General features: G+C 38.8%; 1 protein-coding gene across 5 annotated transcripts in view; it reads right to left on the reverse strand.

Annotated features, from left to right (window-relative positions):
* The window catches only part of Ush (Zinc finger protein ush), a 152787-nt gene that overhangs the window by 46789 nt on the left and 78987 nt on the right, over nt 1-27011 (reverse strand). Inside the window, exons 1-2 of one of the 5 annotated variants that reach the window (XM_072907360.1) lie at nt 9936-11381; nt 7781-8201 (exon numbers count right to left, since the gene is read on the reverse strand). The exons of 2 other annotated variants lie outside the window; for them this stretch is intronic. In XM_072907360.1, coding sequence (XP_072763461.1) covers nt 7781-7892 — 112 coding nt within the window. In that variant the 5' untranslated portion in view covers nt 7893-8201; nt 9936-11381. Of the gene's footprint in view, nt 1-7780; nt 9028-9935; nt 11382-27011 lie in introns of those variants that run through there. 2 more of the 5 variants (XM_072907361.1, XM_072907359.1) reach the window with 2 other exon arrangements.

Genomic DNA, 27011 nt, shown 5'->3' on the forward strand with positions numbered 1-27011 from the left:
GAACCGAGCATCGCACCGGCCTCGATAGCGCCAGGGGGAAGGGGAGGGGTAGGGAGGGAAACGAAATGAATTTTCCTCCCCCCTGACGTAACCGCCCTCCGCTTTCTCCTCCTGATAGCGCGCTGGTAATTCGAGCTTCCGACGAATGTTGATCGTTTTGTGTTAGAATTTTCACGAGTATCTCCTTATTATTTCTCTGTTTTAATTAATTAATATAAAATTTCTTGCTTAGATATATATTATTCAGATTAAGAACTTTCTAAGATTATTTCTATTTTTTATAATTAATGTAAATATAGTACTAAATATTAAAACTTTGTTTCTTAATTACATACTTTACGAGTGATTAGAAAATTGACAAGAATTTAGAAATGCCTCAAAAATCAGGATGCTATCAACGCGATGCATCCTAAGATGCAATCATCGAAGAATCTTTCTTAATGAATGAAAATTCAACAATCCTTTTGAAAGACAGAACGGCGTTTACGAGAATATATACGGTTGTAAACGCAGTTACTACCGTCGGCCGACATTCGTTGGACAATCAGTACACATCCCGCAAGTTACGAGAGCGGCTCTGCGATGCATCCGGTGAAGCTTCGAGAGATTCGTGCACAGGGTGTCCGCAATTATTACATTCCTTTTTCGTCGAAGAGAGCTCACAGAGAAATTTTCTCTTTCGGTAAAAATAATTTCTTTGAAATAATCAAAGATAAAAAAAAAATCGATCTTTTACAAACATGTTCTAATGAGAAATTTAATCTTAATTATTATCAAAAGATATATTTAATTCATATTTAAATTAAATATATTATATTCATTTAACAATTTTGCAGCAGTAATTTTTAGTATAATCAATATAATTTTGTCAAATTGATTATAATAGGAAAAATTTTTCACTCTTCGGATCGGATATCGTGTAAAGGACTCAAAAAACGAATCGAAGGTGAATGACGATGATTCTGGCACACCCCGTACACATCCGAGTCCGGATCGCGCGTCCCGGATCGATTCCAAGCGATTCACAGTGGATTTTCAGGGCGTTTCAGCTCGTCCCGCCCGATGAGAAGGAGACGAGATGCGAGGCAGCGAGGGGAGACGAGAGGAGGCTGAGAGAGGATCAGCCCGGGGCTGCATCGAGATCGGGACGCGATGTACACCAGGTGCATTGAGAGAGACCGGACCACGAAGAGAGCTCGTTGCGATGCAACGCAGATACGAACTGCATCCACGGTTCACCTCCCCTCACCCTGCAACCTTTTCTCTTCCTCTCCCTCCCGCGTGTTAAGACGTATTGTCTTAATAAATATAAGGTGTCCCAATGCAAAAAATCTTCAAGATAACGCTTCCTTGTAAAAAGAGAAAACTGATCTGACATCGATTTTAAAAATAAAATAATTGTGTAAAATATATTATGGATTATTTTTATATTGTTAACAAATGACATTTAGTCTAGTTAAAAATAAAATTATTATTATTGAATGTATTATTGAAGGCTTTTTGAAAATGAAGGAAGAATATTAAGAATTGATTCAACAGATGATGACTTGATTCTTGAAAAATGTATTATCCTTCGCGAACAAAGATTTAGTCTGAAATTCGCCAAAAATCAATTGGTGATTTCAGAAAAGGACACATTATGAAATTGCATCAATTATCATTTTTACGGATGATTACCTTCTGTATATTTTACATTTAATCCTTTTTCTCTAAATAATGACATCTTTTTCATTCCGCATTCGCACACATTAGGTTACTTTATCAGCTCGAGTAAACCCTCTTCCTCTGCTGGCCCCCTCCCTCCTTTCAGGTCCTCTCGCGCGTTCCTTCATTGCTTACCCTCGTTTATCTCCCTCGATTCCTTCATCTTTCCTATACGACCCTCTCCGTCTCGCCCCGGTCGTTCTCGCTCGCCACAGTCGTATCTACCTCCCGCGAGGCCCCCTTCGTGTCGGTACTTCGCGGCGGATGGGAACCCGAGATGCCCTCCTACAGATACAAATGGATACCTATGCCAACGGCGTAACCTGTTATTATACATTCCCCTATACAAACAACGTGTTAATCGGGCCCACACCCTACGTGCACCGCGTACGGGGGGCCGGGCCTCCCTTGTTTCTCTCTCGCTCATTCTCCCCCGGCCCTTCGATACCGCAGAACAAGTGCACAGAGGATATGGATTTATCGATCGTTCTCCCGTAAGCTTTCCTGCCGATCATACTAAATTGGAATGCACCCTGAACGGACCCATTTTCACCACGAGGGAGAGAAAAAGCCATTTTTGAAAACGAATCGGACGAGAGATATCGTGAGAGACATCCCTTTATAAATCGATGAGTAGATTTGCATATTATTCTCTTTTATATTATTTAATTTTTATTTTAACGTGTCTTTTTTATTATTCTATTTCTGATTCTTATTAATTTTGTTTTTCAACTTAACTTTATATAAAATTATAAACAAAAGTACATTTACATTCTTTACGGTTTTTAAATAAAAAATAAAAGACAAAAAAAAAATAGAATCTTATATTTTCTAATAAATATTTATTTTTAATTATTCGTGTCTCTCTGTCAACGCAAAATTTAACATTTACGTGCAACAAGAAGAATGCAAACTTTAACAATATATAAGATATATAAAAAATACATTAAATAGCATAATTTAATAATTAATATATTTACGAAAAAAAAAAACATAAATGGAATTAATTTTTAATACTATTAATCCTAAAGAGACTCGACAAAAGATCCTTTCTCGCTCCTTATCGATATGATGTCGGACGATGACGCGGTCCGATCGGGAGGATCGTAACGAGCGGATTCGCGAGAAGAGGAGATCGCACGCTCGTTCCCGAGGAGGCCCGCCGATGATTTGTTTACTCCTCGGATCGCCCTCGATGCGAACCCGCCCATACGATGCGGCAACGAAGAACCCGGGTCAGCAACGAACCATGACCCTCGGCTAATTATTGTTGGCTCTAGATCGTCGATATGGGCGCGCGAGAGATTCTCTCTTTCTCTCGTGGCTATCGGTAGGACAGGATCATTGTAGCCTCTCGCAGGAATTTAATGTGAAATTTCAATTACGTCATAGACGACGCGAAGTATCGCAAATCTTTGCGCGAGCCTTCGGTTCGTCGTTTCTCCTTTTTTTAAATCTTATGATTTAGTTATTATTAAATATTATTATATTTACTTTATATATATATATATATATTAAAAATAATTTAATAATAATAATAATAATAAAATAATTGATTATAACGATAGAAAAATTACTTGGACTGGGCAAAGTCGCAAAATTTTTTCGACATTTTGAAAAGCTCACTTTTTCCATTGATTTTTTACTTTTTAATCTATCATAATAAAAAAGCAACCATTATTGCGATATCAATACATTTATATCTTAATTTTTAGTCTTCTATTATTTGTTTTTTTGGTTGACCGATTTCAACTTTTTGTTAAGATTCTGAGTGGAACATTTTTTTTCCTTTAATTATTGAGTCAAATTTACCAACATTAATTCTAAAAACATCATAGACTATTTTAAATCATAATATTGATAATATTCAACTATGAAATTTCTCGATTATTATTTATAAATTAATTTTTTATTTATTATGTCATTTTTTATAACAAAAATATAAATTCAACAAGAGTTGAATTCCCAATCTTATTTCATTTTATGAATAGAAATAATTTAATGAAATATATACCTATATAAAATAAAAAATATATTCAGTTAACGATTACATTAATTATTAAACTAATCATTCAACATTAAATTTATTTAAAATATATAAACATCTAAACATATATTAATGTTTTATCTTAAAAATCTCCAGCTGCTAATTTCAAAGTTTAAATCTCAAAAATGACATTTCAGTACTCAAATGTTATTTACATATTTATTTTATTTTGCTGAGTAAATTATATTAAATTTCGCTCTCGAGATACTTTTTCTCCTCCCTGCCGATTCCTCGATTCCTATTATTCCATTTCTCGATCTTTCTCGTCGTCAATGACACGTTCTCCACGCGAATCCACGGACCGCGAATAGATCACGATCGCGTTATCCAACAGAGAGTCCCGCGAAAGGGGACACAAGGAGAGGGAGAGGGGGACGAGAACGTGCAGGTGGATAAAAATACGGATGGAAAGGAGATAGACAGCCATGGCCGCAGCCATGGATCCGCTAGGGTATCTCGCGCGACTGAGGAGAAGGACTTATCTGCTGGGGCCCCCTCCGTCGGGCCCCCTCGGGTCCGCTCTGCGCGCGGTCGTTCCCGATATTAAAAATACGCTGCCGGTAGATAGTCGCGCTCTCGGCTATCGGATAGCTGCGCGCATAAGCTCTCGAAGGAACGCTCATTAAAAATAGCTATCTCTATCTACAAAGGGGAGGGGAGCGGGGGAAAGGGGGACAGCCGGTGCTTACAACGGGCGGCGCGGAATCCGCTCCGTTCTCGTCGAGTCTGCGCGAGTAGAACATAAGTTCGTCTCGCTCGACGAGGAACGAGAACAGGAAAGAAGAGAGAGAGAGAGAGAGAGAGAGAGAGAGAAGGAGTCGCGGTGGAGAGCATAAAAAGTATGCTTTCTCAGGCAGATACGGGATCTTATCGGCGGGGCCTTACGCGGCAAATGTTTGGCCCTGTTGGTTCTATCGGCCGACCTTATCGGTCTCCCGTTGTTTTTATTTCCGTTCTTTTTACTCCGACATGCTTTTTTCCCTTCTCTCGATCCCCTCCCCACCCTTCTGCTCGTCTCGCGAGTATTCGCTCAACACCCGAGTCACTTCTTGTCAAATTAACGCGTGTGCGTATGGAATGCACGCAATTCTTCTATCTAGCGTACAAAAGATAATTGGCATGCTATATTATAGTGATCGCCGATGATCAGCGACGGTCGAATTTATATTGGAGCGATCGGTGATGCGATTTAGAAAGAGGGATAGAGGCGAAAAGGGAGGCATACCTTCGAAAAAAGGAGGAAGCATACCGGGCGGGGGGGAGGGGGTTCCACGAAAGTCGAGAGAGCGAAATAAACGATAAGGTAAGGAGGAACGGCGGGTTAACCAACAAGCAAATTAACACGTGGGAGGGTCCGATCGGCAAATGAGATAATTGTGCAACGAGGGGCCCCCTCGGGCACTCTTTCTCTCCCTCCTTTCGTCCTTCGAACCCTTACGAGAGAGACTCACGAGCCACGAGGCGGGATCGGCAGAGGCGTGTTACCGATGGACGTATGTAACCATCATCGATGGATCGATCGGACAATCTCCATCGTGTTACATGCGTGTGTGCGTGTGTCGGTTGCATCGTGTACACACATCGCACGACCGTTCCTTCCCCGTCTTCCGTACCTCTCTCGTCGTTGCCATCGAGATTACACGGGGAGGGGGGGGGGGGACGAAGGGAGGGGGAGGGAGGGGGGCACCGAGAAACCGCCACGGGCTCCCTCACTGCTTGCAGTGGGTTTATATTCGCGTAATCCCGTTTGTATCTTTATTTATGAAATCGTGGGGCGAACGGGAGGAAGGGATCGGGATGGACGGAGATTGAGAGCCTTCGCGATTCTGTCGGACCGGGGAATTAATTAAGATGTTCAGGATCATGCGAGTAAATTCCTCGCCGGCAAAGAAAAGTCTCGCGATACCTGTTTCTCGATAAGCGAAGAATTATCGAGTAACGATGTGATAATTGAAAAAAAAAAAATATTGAAAATGAAAACAAAGAGCCTGGGAGATAATTTTTTTTGTCAATTGTTTAAAATTTTATGATTTGGTAATAATTTCTAACGTTGTAATCAATTATTATTTCATTATTATTAAAGCCTTATTATTAATTAATTATTAAAGGTATTTTTTTCTCTAAATGTAATAAATAATTTTCAAGAACAATTGTTTTAGATTAAAAAGTATAATTTTTATGAGATTTATAAATAGTATAAAATATAAAATATATTTTACGTATATATATATATAATAATAATAAATATATTTACGTAAATATATTTTATATTTTATAATATATATACGTAATTAAACGTTTCTACAAAACGCTATCTTTCACAGAAACAATATTCCATTTCTTCAGATTGTTCGAAAAATATTTTAAAAGATTAACAAGGGCGTAAAAAAAAGTACAAAGATATATAAGAGGTCATTGTTCTCGTTAAGAATGTTGCAGAGACATCATTGTTATCGTCAGGAATGTCTTCATTGTTAGGGATTCTAGACATCTTTGTTTGCATCAAACTGCCTTTACAGACGATCGATAATCCCAAGCGAGCGAAAGCAAGTTCATCCGGAGAAAGAGAGACAAAGATAGAAAGTAATGACTCCGAAGATATCGATCATCACAATCCACGATCTACCGATCGATTTGACGATCGATCGATGATCACGCGATATGGTCTACGATCAGTTTGCCCTTCTCGCTAATCATCGTCTGGTTGATTATCACGTTCTATCGCTCGATTTATTGATAACGGAAATGTCCTCGAGATGCTATCACTCTGATAAAGCTGTTACTTGTATAACGCTCTCTCGATCGTAATCTAATATAGAAATCTAGTAACTATAATGGAGATATAAATCTATATTATTACAAATTGTTTGCCATAACTGTCTCCCGAACGAGATTACATTTCGAGGGCAAAGCGTTATTTATTTTCATATGCGGTCTCTTAATCGATTACATAATTGAAAGAGCGAGATTTTTAAAAAATATCGAAACAAATACTTGTAATATATTTAATCCGAAATTTTAATCCACGATTTCTTACGAGATTTTCGCTGAGAAAAAAACAAAAAGTCATTTCAAAATTTCACGCGTTAATCACGAAACACGTTATACAAGTGACATCCTATTTAAAAATTTCTCAATATATATTCTGTGACACGATAAATCTCTCGTCGCGACCGATTCATCGAAAGAAGAAAGAATGAAATCCACGACACGGAAATTCAAAGAATAAAGCACGCACCCGGTAAAAAATCAAAAAAAAGAACGATCCGGAGGAACGAAAGAGAGAGGAAAAGAGAAGGAGGGGGAGAGGAAGTGACGTCACGCAAAAGTAACGAGCCTCGGTTAGCCGCGATAAGGCGCTCTAATCGTGCGATCTTAATGAACTCCTCCCATTAGCGCTCTACGAGGCCGCGACTCGCGTTCATCGAAACCCTTTCTTTCTTGCTTCTCTTCTAAAGAGAGAGAGAGAGAGAGAGAGAGAGAGAGAGAGAGAGAGAGAGAGAGAGAGAGAGAGAGAGAGAGAGAGAGGGAGGGAGGGAGGGACAGAGAGAGAAAGACAAGTTTTCGATCTCTCCGTAGAGAGAATCGCGAGAAAAAAAATTATCTCCATATAAAAATGTTATAAAATTTATAATGTATCGCGTATAATTTATTTCGACAAGCAAAGTGTAATTTTTTTTTCAATTTTTCTCACGTGACATGTCTTCCATTTATTTAATGGAATCAAAACTGATATTTTTGGAATCGTCATATCAAGATTTATTTAATATCCCGTTGATATATAATTAGTCTCTGTGTCATTATAATATTATTAATTATATAATGAATATATGCAGCTTATTGTTAAGTTGATAAAAATCCAAACATAATTTTTATTTGAAAACTAAATAATTTAAATGCTAAAAATAAAATTATATAATAAAATTATTACTTATATATTAAACCTATTATTACATGTATATTAAAGTTCAATTGTATATCAATAACTTTATCTAGAATAGTGAGATTTGAGGAAGCTGAATTACTTACTAGATAAAGAGAGAGAGGTAGTTTTAGCCCGCATCTGACTTGCTCTGCGTTGACGCCCCAAAAGTATGCTCATGTTGCGTGAAAAAAATAAATCCTCAAAGTAAAAAACCATCCGAGCTTTTCACACTTATTGTATTTCCTGGTATGCATATCCTAGTTTACATATCGCTCCCCATCAAAAACGATGAATCTTCAGAACAAGTTCACGCACATTTTGAAACATACATACATACATACATACATATAACAGAGTTTCGGACAATCAAATGTAATTTTCACTATATTTTAAATATTTCTTCCTTGAGTTTTAAAAATTTTTATTCTCTCTTTGTCTTTCTGAGTTTCTTGCATATAATAAGATATAAATCTTCCAACAAATATGGATTATTAAAAAAAAATAAGTTCTTCAATTATTCATAGGCTATATTGAAAGATCAAGCAAGTTAAAAGAACAATTTTTTATATCGAATTAATCATTGCATTAAATAACCTTGGCACGAACAATGTAGGAAACTTCCTTTCTTAACTTGTGTTTAATTCGTAGATATAAATTGGTTTGCTCGCCATCTGCCAAATCTTACGCGTTACATTACATGTGTGCGATATCTGCTCTTCGCACGTTGAAATTGAATCGACAATATCGAATACGTGCGAGCGACTAAATTGTCGACTTGTCGCGAATAGCCGAGCCGATAGTCGCGCTTGTCGGGGGACACGCTCGTCACGAATTTCACGATCCGGATCCGATATATCGTTAACGCGATGGGCCGTATCGCGACGTGAACAATCAGCTCGAAGAAGAGAAATCCTCCGCCATCTCGATTCTCCGCTCACGTTTGATTAAAATATATATTCCAGTATACATATATCGCGAGTCGCGCGAGAGCGGAGTTCAGGCGAGAATTCGAGACGGATTATCTGTTATACTGTTCTATCTATCTATTTATCGATCTCTCTCTCTCTCTATCTCTCTTTACACAAGAGCGCAGAGATCTTATCACGCGCACGTTGCCCGATAAGCCGCGCCAGCATAACCTTATCAATCAACATCTTATCGATCGTATTCGTGCACATCTATGCGTCGCATCTACGAGGCCTGGAAAACGCATCGATTCTACGCAGCGTAAATAAATAATTTATCCTCAAATTGTAAAACTCTTCCTTCGAATCTTGTATTCTTCTAAAAAAATTAAATACGTTCCGAAAAATTATATATATATATATATATATACAGTATTTTATTCAAAGTGCATGGATATTTATATTATCATAATATATGTTTTGATAGTAAATACAATACATACTTACCGAATAAAATATTTTTCATAAAATAATATAAAAACATAATTTTAATAATATAAAAAATTAATTTTATAAGTAAATTAAATTAAATTTATGCTCAAAAATCCTAAAGGTGATATATTTTTGGCCGGTACTGTATATATATATATGTATAAAACGTAGAAAAAAATCTGACATCTCTGAGAACGTATAAAGATAATATTTAAAAAAACTTGCCTTGTCGAAACGAGATGAAAAAGTTGAAAATTGACCAACCGTAATTAATATTTTTTACATTATAGCAGTAAACGCGCTATAGTTCCTTCTGCTTTTACCGTGCGTGCGTTTTTGTTGGGAGCGTCCTGGATTAATTATAACTTGTTTCTCCGCAAGTGCTAGAGGACCTCCACGTGCAAGTTTTAATTGACGCGTGCAGGGCTCGAGCGGTTTCGCCGCTCTTAATTATGCGATTTTACGTACACGCCCGCGTGAGTTGTTAATACTTTATATCGTTTCGGAATTCCCTACTCCATCTCACGAGCCTCTCGTTACACGTCGCGCTCTTCACAAGCGAGAGTTATTATATAGTCTGTACAATGATATAAATATTAAATATTATTGCATCGCTTGAAATAAAATTTTTAACGTTATTTAATAATGCACTCTGAAAATCCTCGGGCCGATAATATTACTATAACATTGGATTACAAATCCGTAAATGATTATAATCAAGTTTGACATTGTTTAAGGTTACAGAAAATGTTATGTAATAGTATCACCAATTATATAAAAAAAAAAAAAAAAAAAAAAAAAAATGAAATATATCCACCCCCAATTGTTAGATTATTGTTGGAGTTTAAAAATTTACACGCACTTCACGTATAATTTCTCCGATTTTGATCTTACAGTGTCGCGTTTTTTTTAATCACACTTTTTTTGATATTGATTCTTCTATATTTTCACATCAATTCTTTTACGTTTTCTTCTTTACTTTTCGAAATGTTTAAGAGACCTCGACGAGATGCTCGCTCTTGCGATGCAAGCACTATCACTGGTTTTCCAACGGCCCAGGAACCGACGGCTACCTGTTATCACTCACCTCTCTCTCTCTCTCTCTCTCTCTCTCTCTCTCTCTCTCTCTCTCTCTCTCTCTCTCTCTCTCTCTCTCTCTCTCTCTCACTCACATACACACATACATTCTCTCTTTCTATATCTCTTTTCACCTTTCCCTCTGCCCTCTTCGTCGATTTTCTCACTTTATGTCATCGCCGACCCCTCTCTTTCCGTCCTTGCATTCAGTTGCCACACGATAAGTCCCGAGCAAACATTCGACAGTCGTTCTTGTCTCTTTTTCTCTCTCTTCTCTCTGTGTCTCTCTTCTTTTTCTTGTTGCTTCTCCTTCTTCATTGTTGACCCACTAAGCAGACACACGGAAGATGGCAATTCCGAAATCCGTCAAACTGTTTCGAGAGAGCTGAATCACCAATTATTCCCAGAAATAATCGCTGACATCAGTTTAATTAAACACTTTTTTGTTTCGCGTGGATTATTCGATCGCTTTAATCAAGATACTCAAGTAAGAAAGAATGAGAGATTCGTGAAAAAGCCTGCCTTCTTTGCGATACAATTAATCAAATCTAACGAAAAACCACATACTATTTTATGTAATAATGTAATCAATAATTAAATGCATTTTTATTAGTTTTATTTTAATCATCGCACTGCGATTTGATCCACAATCAGCGACAATTTTTTTTCTCTTCGTCAGATGTTACGAAAAATTTCTCGAATCGCTTAGCTGAATTCGACTGCATGGCGGACCTTGGCAAAACCAACCGACGATATAACGCGTTAGTTTTCCGGCGATGGAAGCGGCACCCCTCCCCCGTCGCACACCCCGGTGCCAAGCTCCAACTTTACTGATAACGCGCGGCGATAACGGATAACGATAACCGCTGCGCCGCTCGCGAGATACTCCCGCGGCGGCGGCGGCAACGCGCGCTTCGTGAGTAACGGAACGATAACGATAAGGCCGGAGCGTAAGACACGTAGGGAACCATTTATATCTAATAAGCGTGCTCTTTGTCTCCGACACGTCGATGCGGTATCGCGGAGCTGCGCTTTTCTACGTTTCTTTTTTTTTTTTTTTTTTCCTACCTCTGACGAAGAATTTCTGATATTTATTCAGACATCTCTGATAATTGAATGTAAAAATTTCGTTAAATTGCCTTTTTAAATTCATTACATATTATTAAAAACTTATGTATTCAAAGATACAAAAAGCATTCATATATAATATCAAAATGTTAATTAAGACAATATTGGATGGCTTAATACATTTTTTTATTATGTAATATTATTATCAGAGATTACCAATACTATGAGTTATTAAATAAAATTTATTTCTGATAAAGTACGCTATACAGTTTGAAATAAAATTGGTTAACATTTTATAATAATACATTTTTTATTATGTAATATTATTAAAGATTGCCAATACTATGAATTATTAAATAAAATTTATTTTTGATAAAGTACGCTATACAGTTTGAAATAAAATTGGTTAACATTTTATAATAATACATTTTTTATTATGTAATATTATTAAAGATTGCCAATACTATGAGTTATTAAATAAAATTTATTTCCGAAAAAAATATGCTATACAATTTGAAAGAAAATCGATTAACATTTTATAATAATATTTACCTTATTCCTTGAGTTTTATAAGTTTATTCAATTTCAAATACAAAAAAAAATCATTACTTTCTATAATATACAATTTTTTAATTTCGTAATACAATATTTATGTAATATAATTATTATTCTATACAATAGTATCCTTCATTGTTGTTAATTATAGCGAACAGGTTGTACATTTACCGCTTCGTTATTTTAAGTCCGTCTATTATACGGTGAAGCGTTATTGTTTATATCGGTGCGAAAAATACGCGGAGGTGCAACGGCCGATGAGACGCGACGCATTCGACTTTATTCGCGCACCGAGTAGAATCGGTAAGAGAAAGAGAGAGAGAGAGAGAGAGAGAGAGAGAGAAAAAGAGAAAGAGAGTTTCATTCGTTCGATAAAAGCAGCGCGCCGCGAATCGAGGAACGGTGCTGACGGAAACGAGTGCTGACAGTGCCATAAATATTCACACGTCGTTAACTACTGAACTCCGACGTTGCGTGCGTTACGAATGCAAAGGTACACGTGCATTTGTATAATCCACTCGAACATTAATGCATCTATTCTTGCAGACAGCCTTTTTTTCAACGGAAGAGAAAGAAAGACCGCAGCCATTTGCAAGCTACAAGTATAGGCCTAAGAAATGTACGCTGTATAGAAATAATTGTTTGCCATTATGCTAAAACTTGACGAAAAAAAAAAATGCATAATTCTGACACAAGTGTATCAAAGATTTGAAAAAGTAATGATAATAAATTGTATGAGAGAAGCAGTAATAAAGATCTCTTAAATTATGAAAATGTTTAATATAATATTATTATATATTAATTATATGTAACAATTCACAGAAGAAAAGATAAATTATATTACATTCATTATAATAATAACGTTGGTAATAATTATTAACATCTATTCCTTTTCTGGAGCATTTCAATTGAATTAGGTTTCAAATAATTACGCATTTTATTTTGCATATTAACTAAATATGCATTCAGAAGTATAACATGATTTTAATAATAATTGATGATAATAATTTGCGCGATGATAATAAATGTTACTTCTAAATTAAATACTAAATTAAATAGTCAGCAAATTTAATTAAATCAAGACATATAATTATATGCTCCTCTAGTCTTATATATTCTGCATCAATTAAACACGTATGTAAAAGTATGCAACATTATAACCTTTCTCTGTTGTTGGAAATCCGCTTCCTCCCCCACGGTAGATTCGGCGGTTTCTTTGTAAAAAATTTGTCTAAAAAAAAAAAAAAAAAAAATCTACTTTCTCAAGTACTTTTCTGATCTCGCGGCGCGTTACGCTGCAGCGACGTCATCCGCAGTTTTCGCCGGTGTCCTCGACGCGCAAAACGCGGACATTAGTCACGGCATATTGCTCGCGCGCATTTATCACTCGGCGTGGATTTTTCGCAAGGTTTCGCAAGAGAAGCCGACTTGACTACCGCCGCCGATTCGCGCGTACAAATAACAACTTATTCGGCTGTCGGTTGCGTCACCGAGGAACCGTTGTGAAACGCGCTGCGGCCGCCGTTATCAGAGCCGCGATCGATAATTACTGGCTAATAAATTATTCGCATCGATCTTACGTGATATTTGACGAGGAAAAAGAGATGGAGGGGAAGAAAGAGGAAGAAAGAAAGAGAACCAGTTGAACTTGTATTTCTTCAACTGCTTATCAAAGATCCATCTAACCGTTATTCGATATCGACGTGCGTTTATTAATATGCGTAAATGAACGACGAGAATCATGTAAATGAGTTTTTACACGGTCGCAAAATCACCAGAAACCGTCCAGTCCATCGTTGTCTCTTGAAGACGGATAATTTTTTTTTTTTTTTTTTTTTTTTCGAAACAACAGTTGAAATAAAAAATTAAATTAATTATATACAAAATAATTATTAATAAATAATTTATTTAACGTGTATTATATTTATTAATTTCCGCCTGAGAATCTACCTGAAAAAAAAAAAAATATTGAAGTTTAAAAGTTACTAATTAAATAAGAAATGAGAGAGCTTAAATTGAAAATTGAATAAAAGTTTGGAAGGAAAGGTGAAGAGAGTTACTCCTTGCATCTCTTTAGTCTCTCACTCGCGCAAACTGACACTGGTTGTTCTCGCTTGTCGAAGAGCGACCGATTACGTGGAATCCTCCGAAGACGAGGAGAACGATCCCGTTGATACGGGGGATCAATAACCCTAAGCGCGAACGGTTTCAATTAGGATGTGTACACACAAAACAATTACGAGAGAAACGAGCGACTCTAACTTTCCTTTGTAATTCAATTTTCGATCAAATTATTCTTGAAAAATATTTTCTTATTATAGAATATAACAATTATAGAATAATCAGGCACTTTCTCTCCCATTTTTCAATTCTTTCCTTCGATTTAACGTTTCGAGTTGTAAATTAATCACGAGTGAATATGTCTTTAGATATAATTTAACCCTCGTCGAGAAAATGATTTCTTTTGTGAAATTTTAAATCATTCCATCATTTTGATAACAAGATGGACGTGATTTATTTTGCGAAGCGCCAAGTTCTTTCCTAGAAGGAGGTCGAACTAGTCGATCGTTCGTGAGATCCTCTGGCGAGAGGAGGCATGAAAAAGAAGGAGGAAAAACGTGAAGGAGAAGGGGAAGAGACGACGAGATTCCGCGTAATCGCGAGAAGAGATGTCGAGAGGACGGCCAGGATGGATCATCGCTGTAGTGTCGGTGACCGTTGGCCTCTTCGAGTACCTAATAGAGGGAAAGAAGAAGAAGAAGAGAGAAGAGAGGAACTCCCTGGCGCCGTGTTATCTTATTCGTTAAGATCCTCCGGCAATGCTGAGAAGGGGGAGAGAGAAGGGAAACAGATTCGACACAGTGGTTTCACTGTTTCGTCCAACTCTCTCTTTCTCTTTCTCTCTCTCTCTCTCTCTCTTTCTCTCTCTCCCTTCTTACGAACGCCGGGGTCCCGGGGGAGAGAATCCAGGAACGGCTTCTCGAGTCTAGACGACGCGAAAGATAGCCTTCTCTCCTCCTGCTCCCTCCTGCTCGCCATCCTTTATCGTCCCCCCCCCCTCCTCCCCCTCCTCTCTCTCTCTCTCATCTGTCCGAGAAGATGAACGGATAGCGAGGTTTGATGCTCGAAAGCCCTCCGCAGTGACCGATGCTGAATTTTGTAAGGCTCAATGCACAATAGAGAAAATATTAAGAATGGGAATCAATATTTTTTCAATCCCAATATATTCTGAATTATTAAAAATATGTAAAGGTCAAGAGATCGGAAACAATTATAATATTAAATGTGGTATGAATATTCAGATAAAAAAAAAAAAAAAAAAAAAAAAAATATTAACAGACTCTCCGTTAAAAACCTTACATATTTTCTGTTCCCTTTTTCTTACACGATGAGATAGGTGTGATGAGTTTTTAATTGAAGTAAATTACAAAACACAGGAGCTGTATATAAAGACGCTAAGAGCGCAGAGAGGGGGCCGGCATCTCAATTCCCAAGGTTCGAGAACAACGTTTCGTCGCGCGAAAAAAAATCCGAGGCGGAATCGTATGGTGGTTCCTGATGTTCGACGCGAACCTTACAACGACGTGATACGACGTTCGCCATGACTGTTGTGCGCGTTATCGAGAAAATAAATTATACGCACCGCGGCGGCGGTGAACGAGATACCAGCGTTATCGGCGGCGTATCTAAAAAGCTCGTGCCGCCGGAAGCTCCGCTCTTTTTCTTCTCTCTCCCTCTCCCTCCCTCCCTCTCTCTCTCTCTCTCTCTCTCTCTCTCTCTCTTTCTCTGTCTCTGTCTCTCGACGTCCGGCGTCGGTATGTATGTACATCCACGTCGCGCGCAGATGCCGCAAAACCCCGAGCAGGAGCAGCAACGGCACCAAAGTCCTCCACCGATAGCCTGATGGTCATTTCTCATTTGTGTAATCTGCGCCACCCCTCGAGAGCCGAGCTCTTTCTCTATCTCTCTTCCTCCCCCCTCCCTCCCCCCCCTGCTCCCGCTCCCTATTGCTCTCATGCTTTCAAGCTCCTCTCGCCGCGAGAGAACCGCTCCTGGGGGGATGATGCACCAGCAGCCACCGGAGGAGAAGGGTGGGAGAATAAGCGACCATTTGTTCCACGGGGCGGTTTTTGACGAGGCGCCCTAATCGCGCTGTTCCCTCATCCTGCCCCCCCTCCCCCTCTCAACGTCGACCTCCAGCGGGCTAATCGTAATTGCGAGCGACGATAAAAAGTGTCCGCCGCTTTTTCACCGTCCGGCAAAGGGGAGGAGAACGGGAGAGGGCGAGTTGGCCCTCTGAGAAAGAGAGGACAGCGATGAAGTGCAGCGCGAATGCATTCGCGCGTGCACGAGTCGCCATCCGGAAGCGGTCGCGTAATTGCGCGAGGGGTGAGGCCGGGTGTATGCGGAATATCGCCGCGAGACCTCCGAGGGTGGCTCTTCAATGTGGGGAGGGGGGAGGTGGCCTGTTTTCGGATGGTCTGTTTCCCGTGAACAAATCTCGCGCGCATTTATTAATGAGAATTTATGAGCGTTGGATCTTTTTATTAAAAGCTAATCTCTAATATAATTTTTGTATATAATAAAACTTGATCGTTTATTGTAATTTAAAGGTTGATTGTTTTAAAAGTAATTTTTTTCTTCTTCCAGAGAAGAGAGTTATTCATTATTGTATAATCCTTTAAGAAAAGCCCCATTAAATTTAATGAAAAAATTGTTAATTTTTTTAAAAAAGATTCAGAATTGTTTCATCGAAACTTATAATTTTCATATTTCTTTTTTAATTTTTATAACAGTTATTTATCAAACATTTCTTTAAGAAAATACTGAAATCATAGTATTAATAATGCAGTTATATTTATATTAATATTTAATGATTTAAATTTATAACTATTAAGTTTCTTCGACAAAAATTATATTAGAGATTTAGTTTTAATAAAAAAACTTTAAAACAAACATAATAAACAATACAATAATTAAAATTAAAGTGTGTCGAAATAAAAGTGACATACTTTTCTACATCCGGTAAAAATTGTGACATTTTAAGTTAATCATAGACAATTATATGCATTATCGTCATCGTTATTTCCTTTGACGTTATTTTTTTTATTATCGCGCGCAGTTTATGCAACATTAAAAAACCTGCTCGAGAAATACGCAGTAGAAATCGCGCAAGAAGTGATACGTTAGATAATTCGTAAGAACACACCTTTCCGGAAGTATTTATTACTCGCGGCGAGAGAGAAGGACGTGTCCTTTTTTGCGGGTCTGAGGATCCTTGGACACGAAAGCGATGCGGCGTCGCTCGGAGGAGAGGAAAGACTTTGACAAATCGTCGATCACCCCTCAAGAGCCGCCGCGTCCTATCTCCGGGGCTTTTCATCCCTGACAAGCCGGACAATGGTCTCCGACAAAACTTTGCCATCTCCTCCCTTCCGCCCCCTCCTCCCGAGCGTACATTTTTTTATCGCTCGATCTAACGATTTCGCCATTACGTCATCGTTAAACCGACAAGCATGCAGCCGCGAAAATCTTAGAATTCATCTTACTTTTTGTCTGAAATTTTATTTCAATATATTGAATCTAATCTAGAGCGTCCGTCTCGTAATCATCACGAAGATGGCGACGAGTGTAAAATATCGAGTTAACGTGATTTTTGTCAGTCTTGCTTTTGTCCTTGGCATTCGCGAATAAATGAGCGCTCTGTCCCTCCGAATCGTGTAAAGATGAGAACGAAGAAGGAGAAGAAGAAGACAATGAAAAAAGGAGGAGAGGGCGAGGGGAAACATTTCCGCGTGATAAGATAAGCGCTCTCTTATCGGCACCGTTCCACGATACTGGTCTGGGGGCTAGTCGAGGGAGCCTGTAATCGGCGCGTATTTGCGACACGACCAGCATTTGACCCGAACATCGATTCGCCATTAAGCCATTAACGCGGACAAGCTCGGCCGCTTCAGAGAATCCTCGTTTCACAGAGTTCGATCTACCTCCAAAAGTCATCAAACGATCAAAAAGTCCCACGAAAATGAAACAAATTATTTAATTTTTTTTATCGAACATTATTATTAATATTTTTCCGAGAAAAAATTATATGCAAAAATAGTTTTTCAAAAAATTTGTAAGAAATCATTAAATGCAAATATAAACTGTTATTTATTCTTTTTTAATCAATATTACTAAATTGTTTTATTCATGCAAATATGAATTAAAATAATATTTTTATTATTATATATAATAATAACTATGTAGACTACTTTTATTGTACGAGTCTGGAATAAAATTTTATTATCTGCCCGATATTTCCTTTTCGGAAAATTTTACAAGTAAAACTATTTCTTTTTTTCAGATAGTTTCAGCTAAAAAAAAAAAAAAGTTAAGCTGGGTGCGTAAGTCGATGAGCGCGACAGCCGGAAGTGCAACGGAACTCCGGTCGATCGATTGTGCATCCCGCCGCACACGTGTTAATGCGGGTTGCAACCCTCGCAGCACGTGTCTAGCGATCGTGACGACAGGTGCGAAGCCTGCATCGAAGCTACGCGCAAACGCATCCCTGCGTTTACGTATCACACGTGTGCGCCTTCCGGTCGCCTCTATCCCAAAGAGGATGTATAGCGCGTCAGGAGGGCTCCTCGAACACGTGGCAGGACGTCTTGAGGTCGTCCGAGACGGACCTTGAAAAGAATCCGACGGTGTCGTCTTGTGACATCGTGGATGATATATATCAATATCATCTCTCGCTCGAGATGACACGAACACGCTCGTGGATTCAATTACCACGTGGCGACGATACGCGCAGGGTCCCCTCCAATATATTACGTGTGCGCGTTGCTCTGTCATTATAATCAATTTTTAGAAAGCAAAGAGAATGCTTTTCGCATCGTAAATAAATATTACTATAGCAGTAATTATTTTATATTTTATTTAATTATTATAATTATATTTCTTATTATTATTATTTTTGTCATATCATTACTAAAACACATATATTATCACATAATATATAAATATAAATCATATTATATTATTTTTCAATCTGTATGTATATACGTGTGTAATTATTATAATAAGTATTGCGTAGCGTTAATTATGTTTACCCTTTGCAAATAAATCAACGTGCCAAAGTATCATCAAACTGCACAAATTTAATTTACTGGATTGTATTCTCCAATCGATAACATAGTCGTCATTTTATAAAATATTATTATACAAAGTCACTTTCTCTCGCCTTTATTATTATATCAACCATCGTAAATCAAGCAGAGAATTTTTATTTTCATCTCGAGAGCGCCACGTGTGGCACTTGTGCGTCAAAATCGAACGATTGACTTTCGAATGAACAGAGATAATGTATACGACGTATCAGAGAGAGAAAAAGAGAAAGAGAGACAGAGAGAGACAGAGAGAGAGAGAGAGAGAGAGAGAAAGACGCCTCTCTTTCGAGTTAGACGCCGATAAATTCGTGATCAATTACCGGGGCCGGCAAGCTCGATCTCGCAGCGAACCTCGCCTCGTCGCGTCGACTCAATCCGCGAGATATCGATCGGCCAATTGGCGGAAGGAGCCGCCGGTGCGTGGAAATAAAATCCCATTTCCATTCCTGACTGACAGTCGACTAATTTTTTTCAGTCTTATTGAAGGACCGTCCCGTGCGAAGTAGACATCGAGCATCGACAGACGCCGTCGAGATTCTCTGCCGTTTGGACATTTCGCGTTAAAGCCAATTCAAACCGTCGGCGATTGCGAACGAGTTGATCGAAAGAATATATAGCGGGACAATCGAGTTTTAACGATGAAAAATTAAACGAGAATAAAATTGTCATTATAATTACCTTCGTCGCTCAAGTAATTATTGATTGAAATAATAAATCTTGTGTGTTTTTAATCATATATTTTAATTTAAATCCGAAGATAACATAAAATCATGTTTTCTCAACATGATATATTTTTGTTTTTATATAAAGGGTTAAGTGTATCATATAAACTAAATCAAACGAAAAATTCATCCTGAATTTTTTTCACATCGACACGTTTGAGAAAAAGTATTTCATACAAATTGAATGTTTGCACAGAGAGTGAGTAATCGAAACCGATCGCGTAAATTCGTTTAGTCCGATTTGAGATTTTCCACGTAAGAAAACTTTGTCGACGAATCGAAAGTGCGAAAGGGATGAGCTTGACGGCTTGAGAATCGCTTTTAAATGAACTGTCGAACTGCAAGCAAGCAATCGGAGGTGGCGCGGGGCTGCGATCACAAATTGACTCGTCGCCGCCAATAAAAATTCAATAACCCTCCGGTTATTGTCGAAAAGTTCGGACGGACCTTTTAGTAGTGGCTTGCCCGCCCCCGATTCTATTTTTTTTTTTTTTTTTTTCTATTTGTTCGTTGACACTCGCTCTCTGGAAAAAAATACTCGACGATGCTATCGCCGCGAATTGGCTGCTGACGTTGGTTACCCAATCTTTCTCTCTTTTCCATCCACCTCGCTCTCTCGCTCTCCGGGGGTAACTGGTCCACCAAACCTTCCCCTTCCCCCTCCCCACCCATCCACGTTTGCGGTCGAACGCTGCGTGCTGCACATTTATATTCCCGCCCGACCGTTCAACACAGCTGTGTTTTTGTGTACAAATTAATCTCCGCCGCGTGAAAAATGGGAAGAGACAGTCGTTCAGACTTGATAGCAATTGTTTTGCCGCGTTTCAACCGGATACGTCATCGAATCTCGATAAGAGATCTGATTGACTCTTGATCTCTCTTGCACGATGCGGATCAATCAAGAGTTAATTACGTCAATTAATGCATTCGCTATAAAAATGAAGAAAAATAATCTCGCTTCGTTTATTAAGTAGGTATGCAAAAATTTTAACTTACTTAAAAAAAAAAAAAAAAAAAAAAAATATATAGTAACTATATTATTTTGTCTTATTTATAAATTTATTTTATTTTAATATCTTCATTATACTACTCTATCTGTATATATGTAGCAATAATATTTCTGCGAAAAATAAATAAAACAATTATTTTAATTAACATCTAATATATATCTATAAAAAAATAATCTCCCTCAAACGATATCACCGCATTAGAAATATAACGGACAAACTAGATCCGTTTGTTTTCATTTCTCTTTGAATCGAAATAAAAGCATCTGGTTGCCGAGAGTCCTGGTCGACCAGATAAGAATTAATCCGTCTTAGACCGGCGGGCTTCACGATCCCTAATGAGATACTGGGTGTCAAAACTCCGACACGGGCACAAAAACACGCTGGCCACGTATACATACATACAGTGGCCACCGAAATAACGGATCGACAAGATTAGATCGCGTCGATAAAGCCCTCCGAGGAGCCCAGGTATACATATACTTTCGTTCCTCCTTTGGTTTCCCCTGCCCTTCTCCTCCTCGCCGTCTTACGTATCCTCCGAAATGAGGATCAGAAGAGAGAACAGCGGATCTTTCGAGACGAGAAAGACAAGAGGTAGGAGGAGGAGGATAAGAAGAAGAGGGACGGGACGACGAGAGGAGACGCGGGCAGAAAAGATAAAGGGAGGACTAAAGAGCGGAGATTAGCGCTAATGCACCATCGGGGAACGAGATGACGGTGAGAAGGAGGCCGGGGGGGGGAGGGAAGAGAGCGAGAGAGAAAGAGAGAGAGACAAACTTCATCGTATCTCTCATATTTCAGAGCCCCGTGACGTCGCGGAGATACCGAATCATTCCCGACTAGAGTCGACTTTATTTTTAGTCTACCCTGTCTTGTCCCCATCCCCCCCTGCCAATGCCCCCGCCCCTCGTTCTCCTGCCCCCTGAGGCGCTCAATTCCTCGGACGCGATCTTCACGGAAAAATGCTGAGAAAATGTCAAACTTTCTTTTTTTCTGAGAGAAATTATGATTAATATACATTATATTAATAGTACACTAATAGTATATATACGTATACCACTTATTGTATTATGCGATAATCTCGCTATATATTATTGATTTTAACTTGAAATTAGAGATAAGCGCTTGTCGATAATATATACAATGACACAAAAGATAAAAGAAAAGAAAATAAAATCCGAGCGCCCACTGCTCAATCGTCGATCGAGAAGGATAATATTGCTTAATCAGCAATTATATATCTTTGCGTTAAAGCTAAATATCTTTCTTCCGGATATTTAAAAAAGAAATTTGTCTTTCAATCAAAGAAAAATAGGAGGAATCTTTCGCATTTTAATATTAAACAGCTCGACGAATTAAATTAAATACAGCATCCTTCTTTAAAATCTTTCAACAATATCTTGTATTAAAAATCTCTTTTAATTAAATAGAGAATAGAAAAAAATTCAACTCTTCAATGCCAGATAGCAATTAAGCTGGATGTATATTTTCTTCTTCAAATTTTTCTAAACAAAAGAGAATTGTCATTTTAGATCGGAGAAAAATACTAAAGTTTCTGCCACCGAGAGGTGGCTTCTTCTCTCAAATGTATCCGAGAAATGCCGCAAAAAAGAGAGAGAGAGAGAGAGAGAAAGAGAGAGAGAACGAGAAGGCAGATCATGGAAGAAAAGAGAGAGAAGGAGGAAATACAGCAGGAGTAGCGTACCAAGCCAGGAACCACCGACACCGCCCGCCCACTCGTGTGGAAAAATGATAGCAGCGTACTGACTGAGTGCCCGGACTCTCTCCATCCTCCCCCGCTCCCTCGCGGCAGGAAGAGCGACGCGGGGGGGGGAGGTTGAGGGTGGACGACGACGGGGTGTACTACGAGCGGGCTGCGGAAAAGAGGGAGAAACGGAGCGGGGGATGGCGAGATGCCTGCTCCCGATTCCCTTATCGCTGCGGCACAGTTGTGTGTGCCTTTATGAAGATCTGTCAAACTCACCCTCGACCCATCCTCCACCCACCCACCCCCCCTCAGCTCTTCCCCCCGTCCCACGACGAAGCCTTCGCCATCCTCCTGCTTCGTCTGTTCTACCCCTCCCTCCTTCCTTCGTTTCGTTCTCGCGCGGATACCGCGGACCTGTGTATAATGATCGTATTCGCGAATGATTCCTTCGTGGGAGAAGGAATCATCAAGTCTCACGATTGTCAAGTCTTCCTTCGATTTCCGATACATTATTATAGAACGCAATCCATCGCGAGGCAAAGAGAGGTCGAAGAGAGACCTTGGCGTTTAATTTTATATAAACTTTAATTCGATATCGCGTGATAATTTAAAATTCAAGAAAAAAATTTTTTTAAAGAGAGATAAATTTAAAAAGAACCCCCTGTTTTTTTTTTTGTTTTTTTGACGAAAATCAACAAAAGAAAGCTCGCAATTTGTAATTACATTTCCGAATTTAATATTTTAAATAAGATTAATAATCATTGATAATTATCTGCAGATTCTTCTTAATAAATTTCCCGTAAACCTCGATAAATGTCAGAAATAATTATCATTATGAAAATCCCTATTATCTTTACAATAATTTCAGACTCCCCCGAAAGACAAAAAGACAGACACAATCCATCCCCAAATCGAGGCAAGAATCAACGGATGAGAGGAAACATCCTGGGAAAACCGCACCCTGTATATCCACCCTTCCACCATCTCGAGAAGCCGATTAGTTGTCGACGACCCCGGCTGCTCTCGCCGGCAGAAGTTCGCATTATCATGTTCGAATTCATTGATTCCGGAGCACCTCAGAGGGGGGCGGGAAGAGGTGAAGATGAAGGAGATGGGCAGCAGGGGGAAGCAAGGAAACGCCGAAGGCGTAGAACTTGGCGTTATCGAGGCGTTTGTATGAAAGTGTCTACGAGGTGTGATATCGGCGAGTGCCGTTTGCCTTTTCGTCCGCCGGAAGTCATCGCGCGACGCGAGCACCATCCCCCCTCCCCTCGGAACCGCACCATGGCGCGAGAAATAAAAATCGAAAGGGGAGGAATTTTCTTAAATGGCCCGCTCGAAGATTTTTCACGAAAAATGTATTCGAGATTTCCTCGCAATTCTATTACGATTGATCCCCGGCTGCAATTCCTGGCGTCTATTTCTGCGTTCGAGAACATCAAACGAGATCGCGGCAATGAGAAATGTAACACGGATACGGGAGATGGATTCGTCGAGATATACCGGCGCTTTATGCAGATAATGGCGCTCTCGCGAGAGAACGATCCGGATCGACGGCGAAACTCGGCCGCGTCTCGCATCGACGCGACGCGACGCGAGTTCTGCCTTTCCGCTTGAAAAGCCGCGATACGGACGTATGCTTGCGTTAACCCATTTATTAAAATAGATCAGTCTGGAATCCAAAGTCCGATTCGACCTCCTCGCGAGAACGATCGCGTTGATATAATTAACAGACTGCCGGCAAAAAGCGACAAAAACAATCGATTAAAAAAAGTATTTTCAAATTAAAAAAATCCTTTTTTTCCTCTCAAATTTAAATTTGTAATATTAATAACAAGTTTTTTTCTTTCGATAGAGGCATAATAAAAAAGCGATACCTACGTCAGTGGAAAAATCATCAGAAATCAAACTGACAACAACATTCTTGAATAACTCGGACATTTTCTCAAGTCAAACGTTATTCATTTTTCATGAACATAAATTTAATAATAAAACTATAATAGAAGGTATATTGAAGCTGGTATTATTTTCGGGAAATCAAGTATCGGATTTCAATCTCTGCAGCACGCGTGCCTGATTCTGCGGTATCGCCGCGCGAAAGAGGTTGGAGGGCGACGGGAGAATCCGTCTTAAGAAATCGCCCGGTTCTTATCAACGTGGAGCAGGGAATCTCGCCGTTGCAGACGCGCTCGATCATCGGCGGGCGAGAACAGGCGGCGGACAGCTCGGGCGATCTGTTACGACGGCGAGGAAGGAAGAAGCGCGAAACCGCGTGAATGGCGGCGAACCGACGCCATAAATTCATCCGTCAGTCTCTATCACGCGGCCGTCTTGATAAAAAAAAAAAATAAAAAAAAAAAAAAAAAAAGATGAAAGAGAGAAGAGGGTATCGACGAAACGGGAGACGTTACGAGAGACAGAACGACGGAATCTCGAGATCGACATATTTACAATTTAATATAATATAATATACTATAGTAAATATATTGTACTATAATATAATATACTTTTCAGTTATTGTTTATTTATATGTGATAAATTAAAAATATTTTTATATTAATAATTATTAATTTATTACTGCGTATTATATATTTAACGTAAGTTTTTAATATATTATAAAGCAACGTGTTTATATAAATATATAATTATATATTCTATTGTAACATTTTCTAAATAATTTTATGCTTTCAGTAAAACAAGAATAAACAGAATATCGTGGGTGAATATTAATATAATTAATAAGAGAAAATAGAATATAATAATATTTATAAAAATATTTGTTATTTGTATAAAAAGTATAATTATTTGATTTAAAAAATGTATACTTACAGAAAGATGTAATGGGCGGAAGTTTAATTAGTAATGATGCAAAGCACGAAGGTTTAATAAATAATGACAGAATCTTCCACACTTACCTGTAACAAAAGAATACAAATTTGGTCAGTACAAATGACAATAAATTAAGTACAATTGTATTACATTTGCATTAAATACAACTAAATTATTCTTTACATAAAAATACGACATTCATAATGAATAATAGATAAGAATTCTTTATCTTTTGCATAAAAAATGTATTAAAGTTGACATTATCTTTACAATTAAAATATGAAATAGACATTACAAAATGTACTATTGTGTAATGTTTTATAATGTATTATTACTAAATTAATATTTGTAAAGTCAATATGTATATCGTTTTCGAGGAGGCAACGAACTGAATCGCATAGCCGATATAAAGGAAAGAAGCCATCCTTGACGAGAAGGATCGGGGAACACTCATTCGCCACCCCGTAACTTTAGAACCGCGCGCAAGGGGTGTAAGGGTTCTAATTTCCGATAGAGCGCGTGACTTGAATTCGCGAGATGGGACACGCATCGCTTTCAGAACATCGCTTTTCCCCTCTTCCTCATCCCCTCTGATTTTGATGGACCCTTAATAAAGCCTAACTTGGATGACATCAAGAATTCGGATTCTTTGAGAAATGCTCTTTCGTACTTGAAAGATTCGTATTGTCAACGCGCAAATTTAGCATCGCATAAATTTATATTTTATTATACATATATTTAAAATATAAAAATATATAATTTATAGAAAATATAAATAAAATAAATAGGTACGCGTAATTGAACTTCTTGATTGGGATTATCATTTTTTATTAAACATTTATTTTTCGAACGTTAATTAAAAATTGTTCAAATGCATTACTTTCGGGTGATGATTAATTTAATTTAATATATCGCTCTTTTTTTTTTTTTTTTTTTACCTTATTCTACGATCTTACTCTTATCTTTCGATTCCTTTCCTTTATATTTTTCGTTCATTATTTCGACAGTCTAAAATATCAAACTTTTAAATAAATGCAATGGCACAGGGTCATTTATATACTTTATATAAAAAGCTGCTCTTATCCACCACCCCTCTTGTTTCTTTGATACAGAGAGCAGCGGCACGATCGAGTCCACCAGTGCTATCGAGCTCTCCGACTCTAAAAATGGCGGGACAAGAGAAGGTAGACCCGACGACGATAGGCGGTGCGAGAAAGGCACGATGCTCGAGGGTGGAGAACGAGGAGGGGCAGGGTGAAAAGAGAGAAATCGAGCTCTCAGTTCGCACTACACCAGCCTCAACAGAAAAAGCTGCTGCCGTCGGCTGGATGGATTTCCAGCCGCGAATCGACAATAATTGTCTGAATCAGGCGCGCTTGTCGAGGCCGCCCCGCCGCCGTCGCACTCCGAGGGGGGAGGGGGGGAGGGGGGCGGCTTGAAAACGAAGCGAAAGACAAAGGAGCATCCCGTTCGTCGAATCGCGCCGAGCATGGCGTATCTACATCCCCTCGGTTGCGCGACCACCTCTATTCAGGGACGACTTCCCTTAATACGGCGCGTTGCGGCGTCGCGTTCACCCCCTCTCCCACTTATTCTCTCTCTCTCTCTCTCTCTCTCTCTTCGAACTCAACACGCGGCTCGATTATTACCGATACATCCACTCGGCATGCCTCCTTTTCATCCCGTTACTTCAGAAACGGCGCCCGAGATTAGCACCGCACCGGCCTCACGTACGCTACGTGTGTATAACGTGCGATTGTACGCGATTGTATGTGTAATGTAAGCGTGTGTGAAGACGAGCACGCTCCGAAACGGATC

The sequence above is a fragment of the Anoplolepis gracilipes genome, chromosome 15, assembly GCF_047496725.1.
Source record: "Anoplolepis gracilipes chromosome 15, ASM4749672v1, whole genome shotgun sequence".
Lineage (NCBI taxonomy): Eukaryota > Metazoa > Arthropoda > Insecta > Hymenoptera > Formicidae > Anoplolepis > Anoplolepis gracilipes.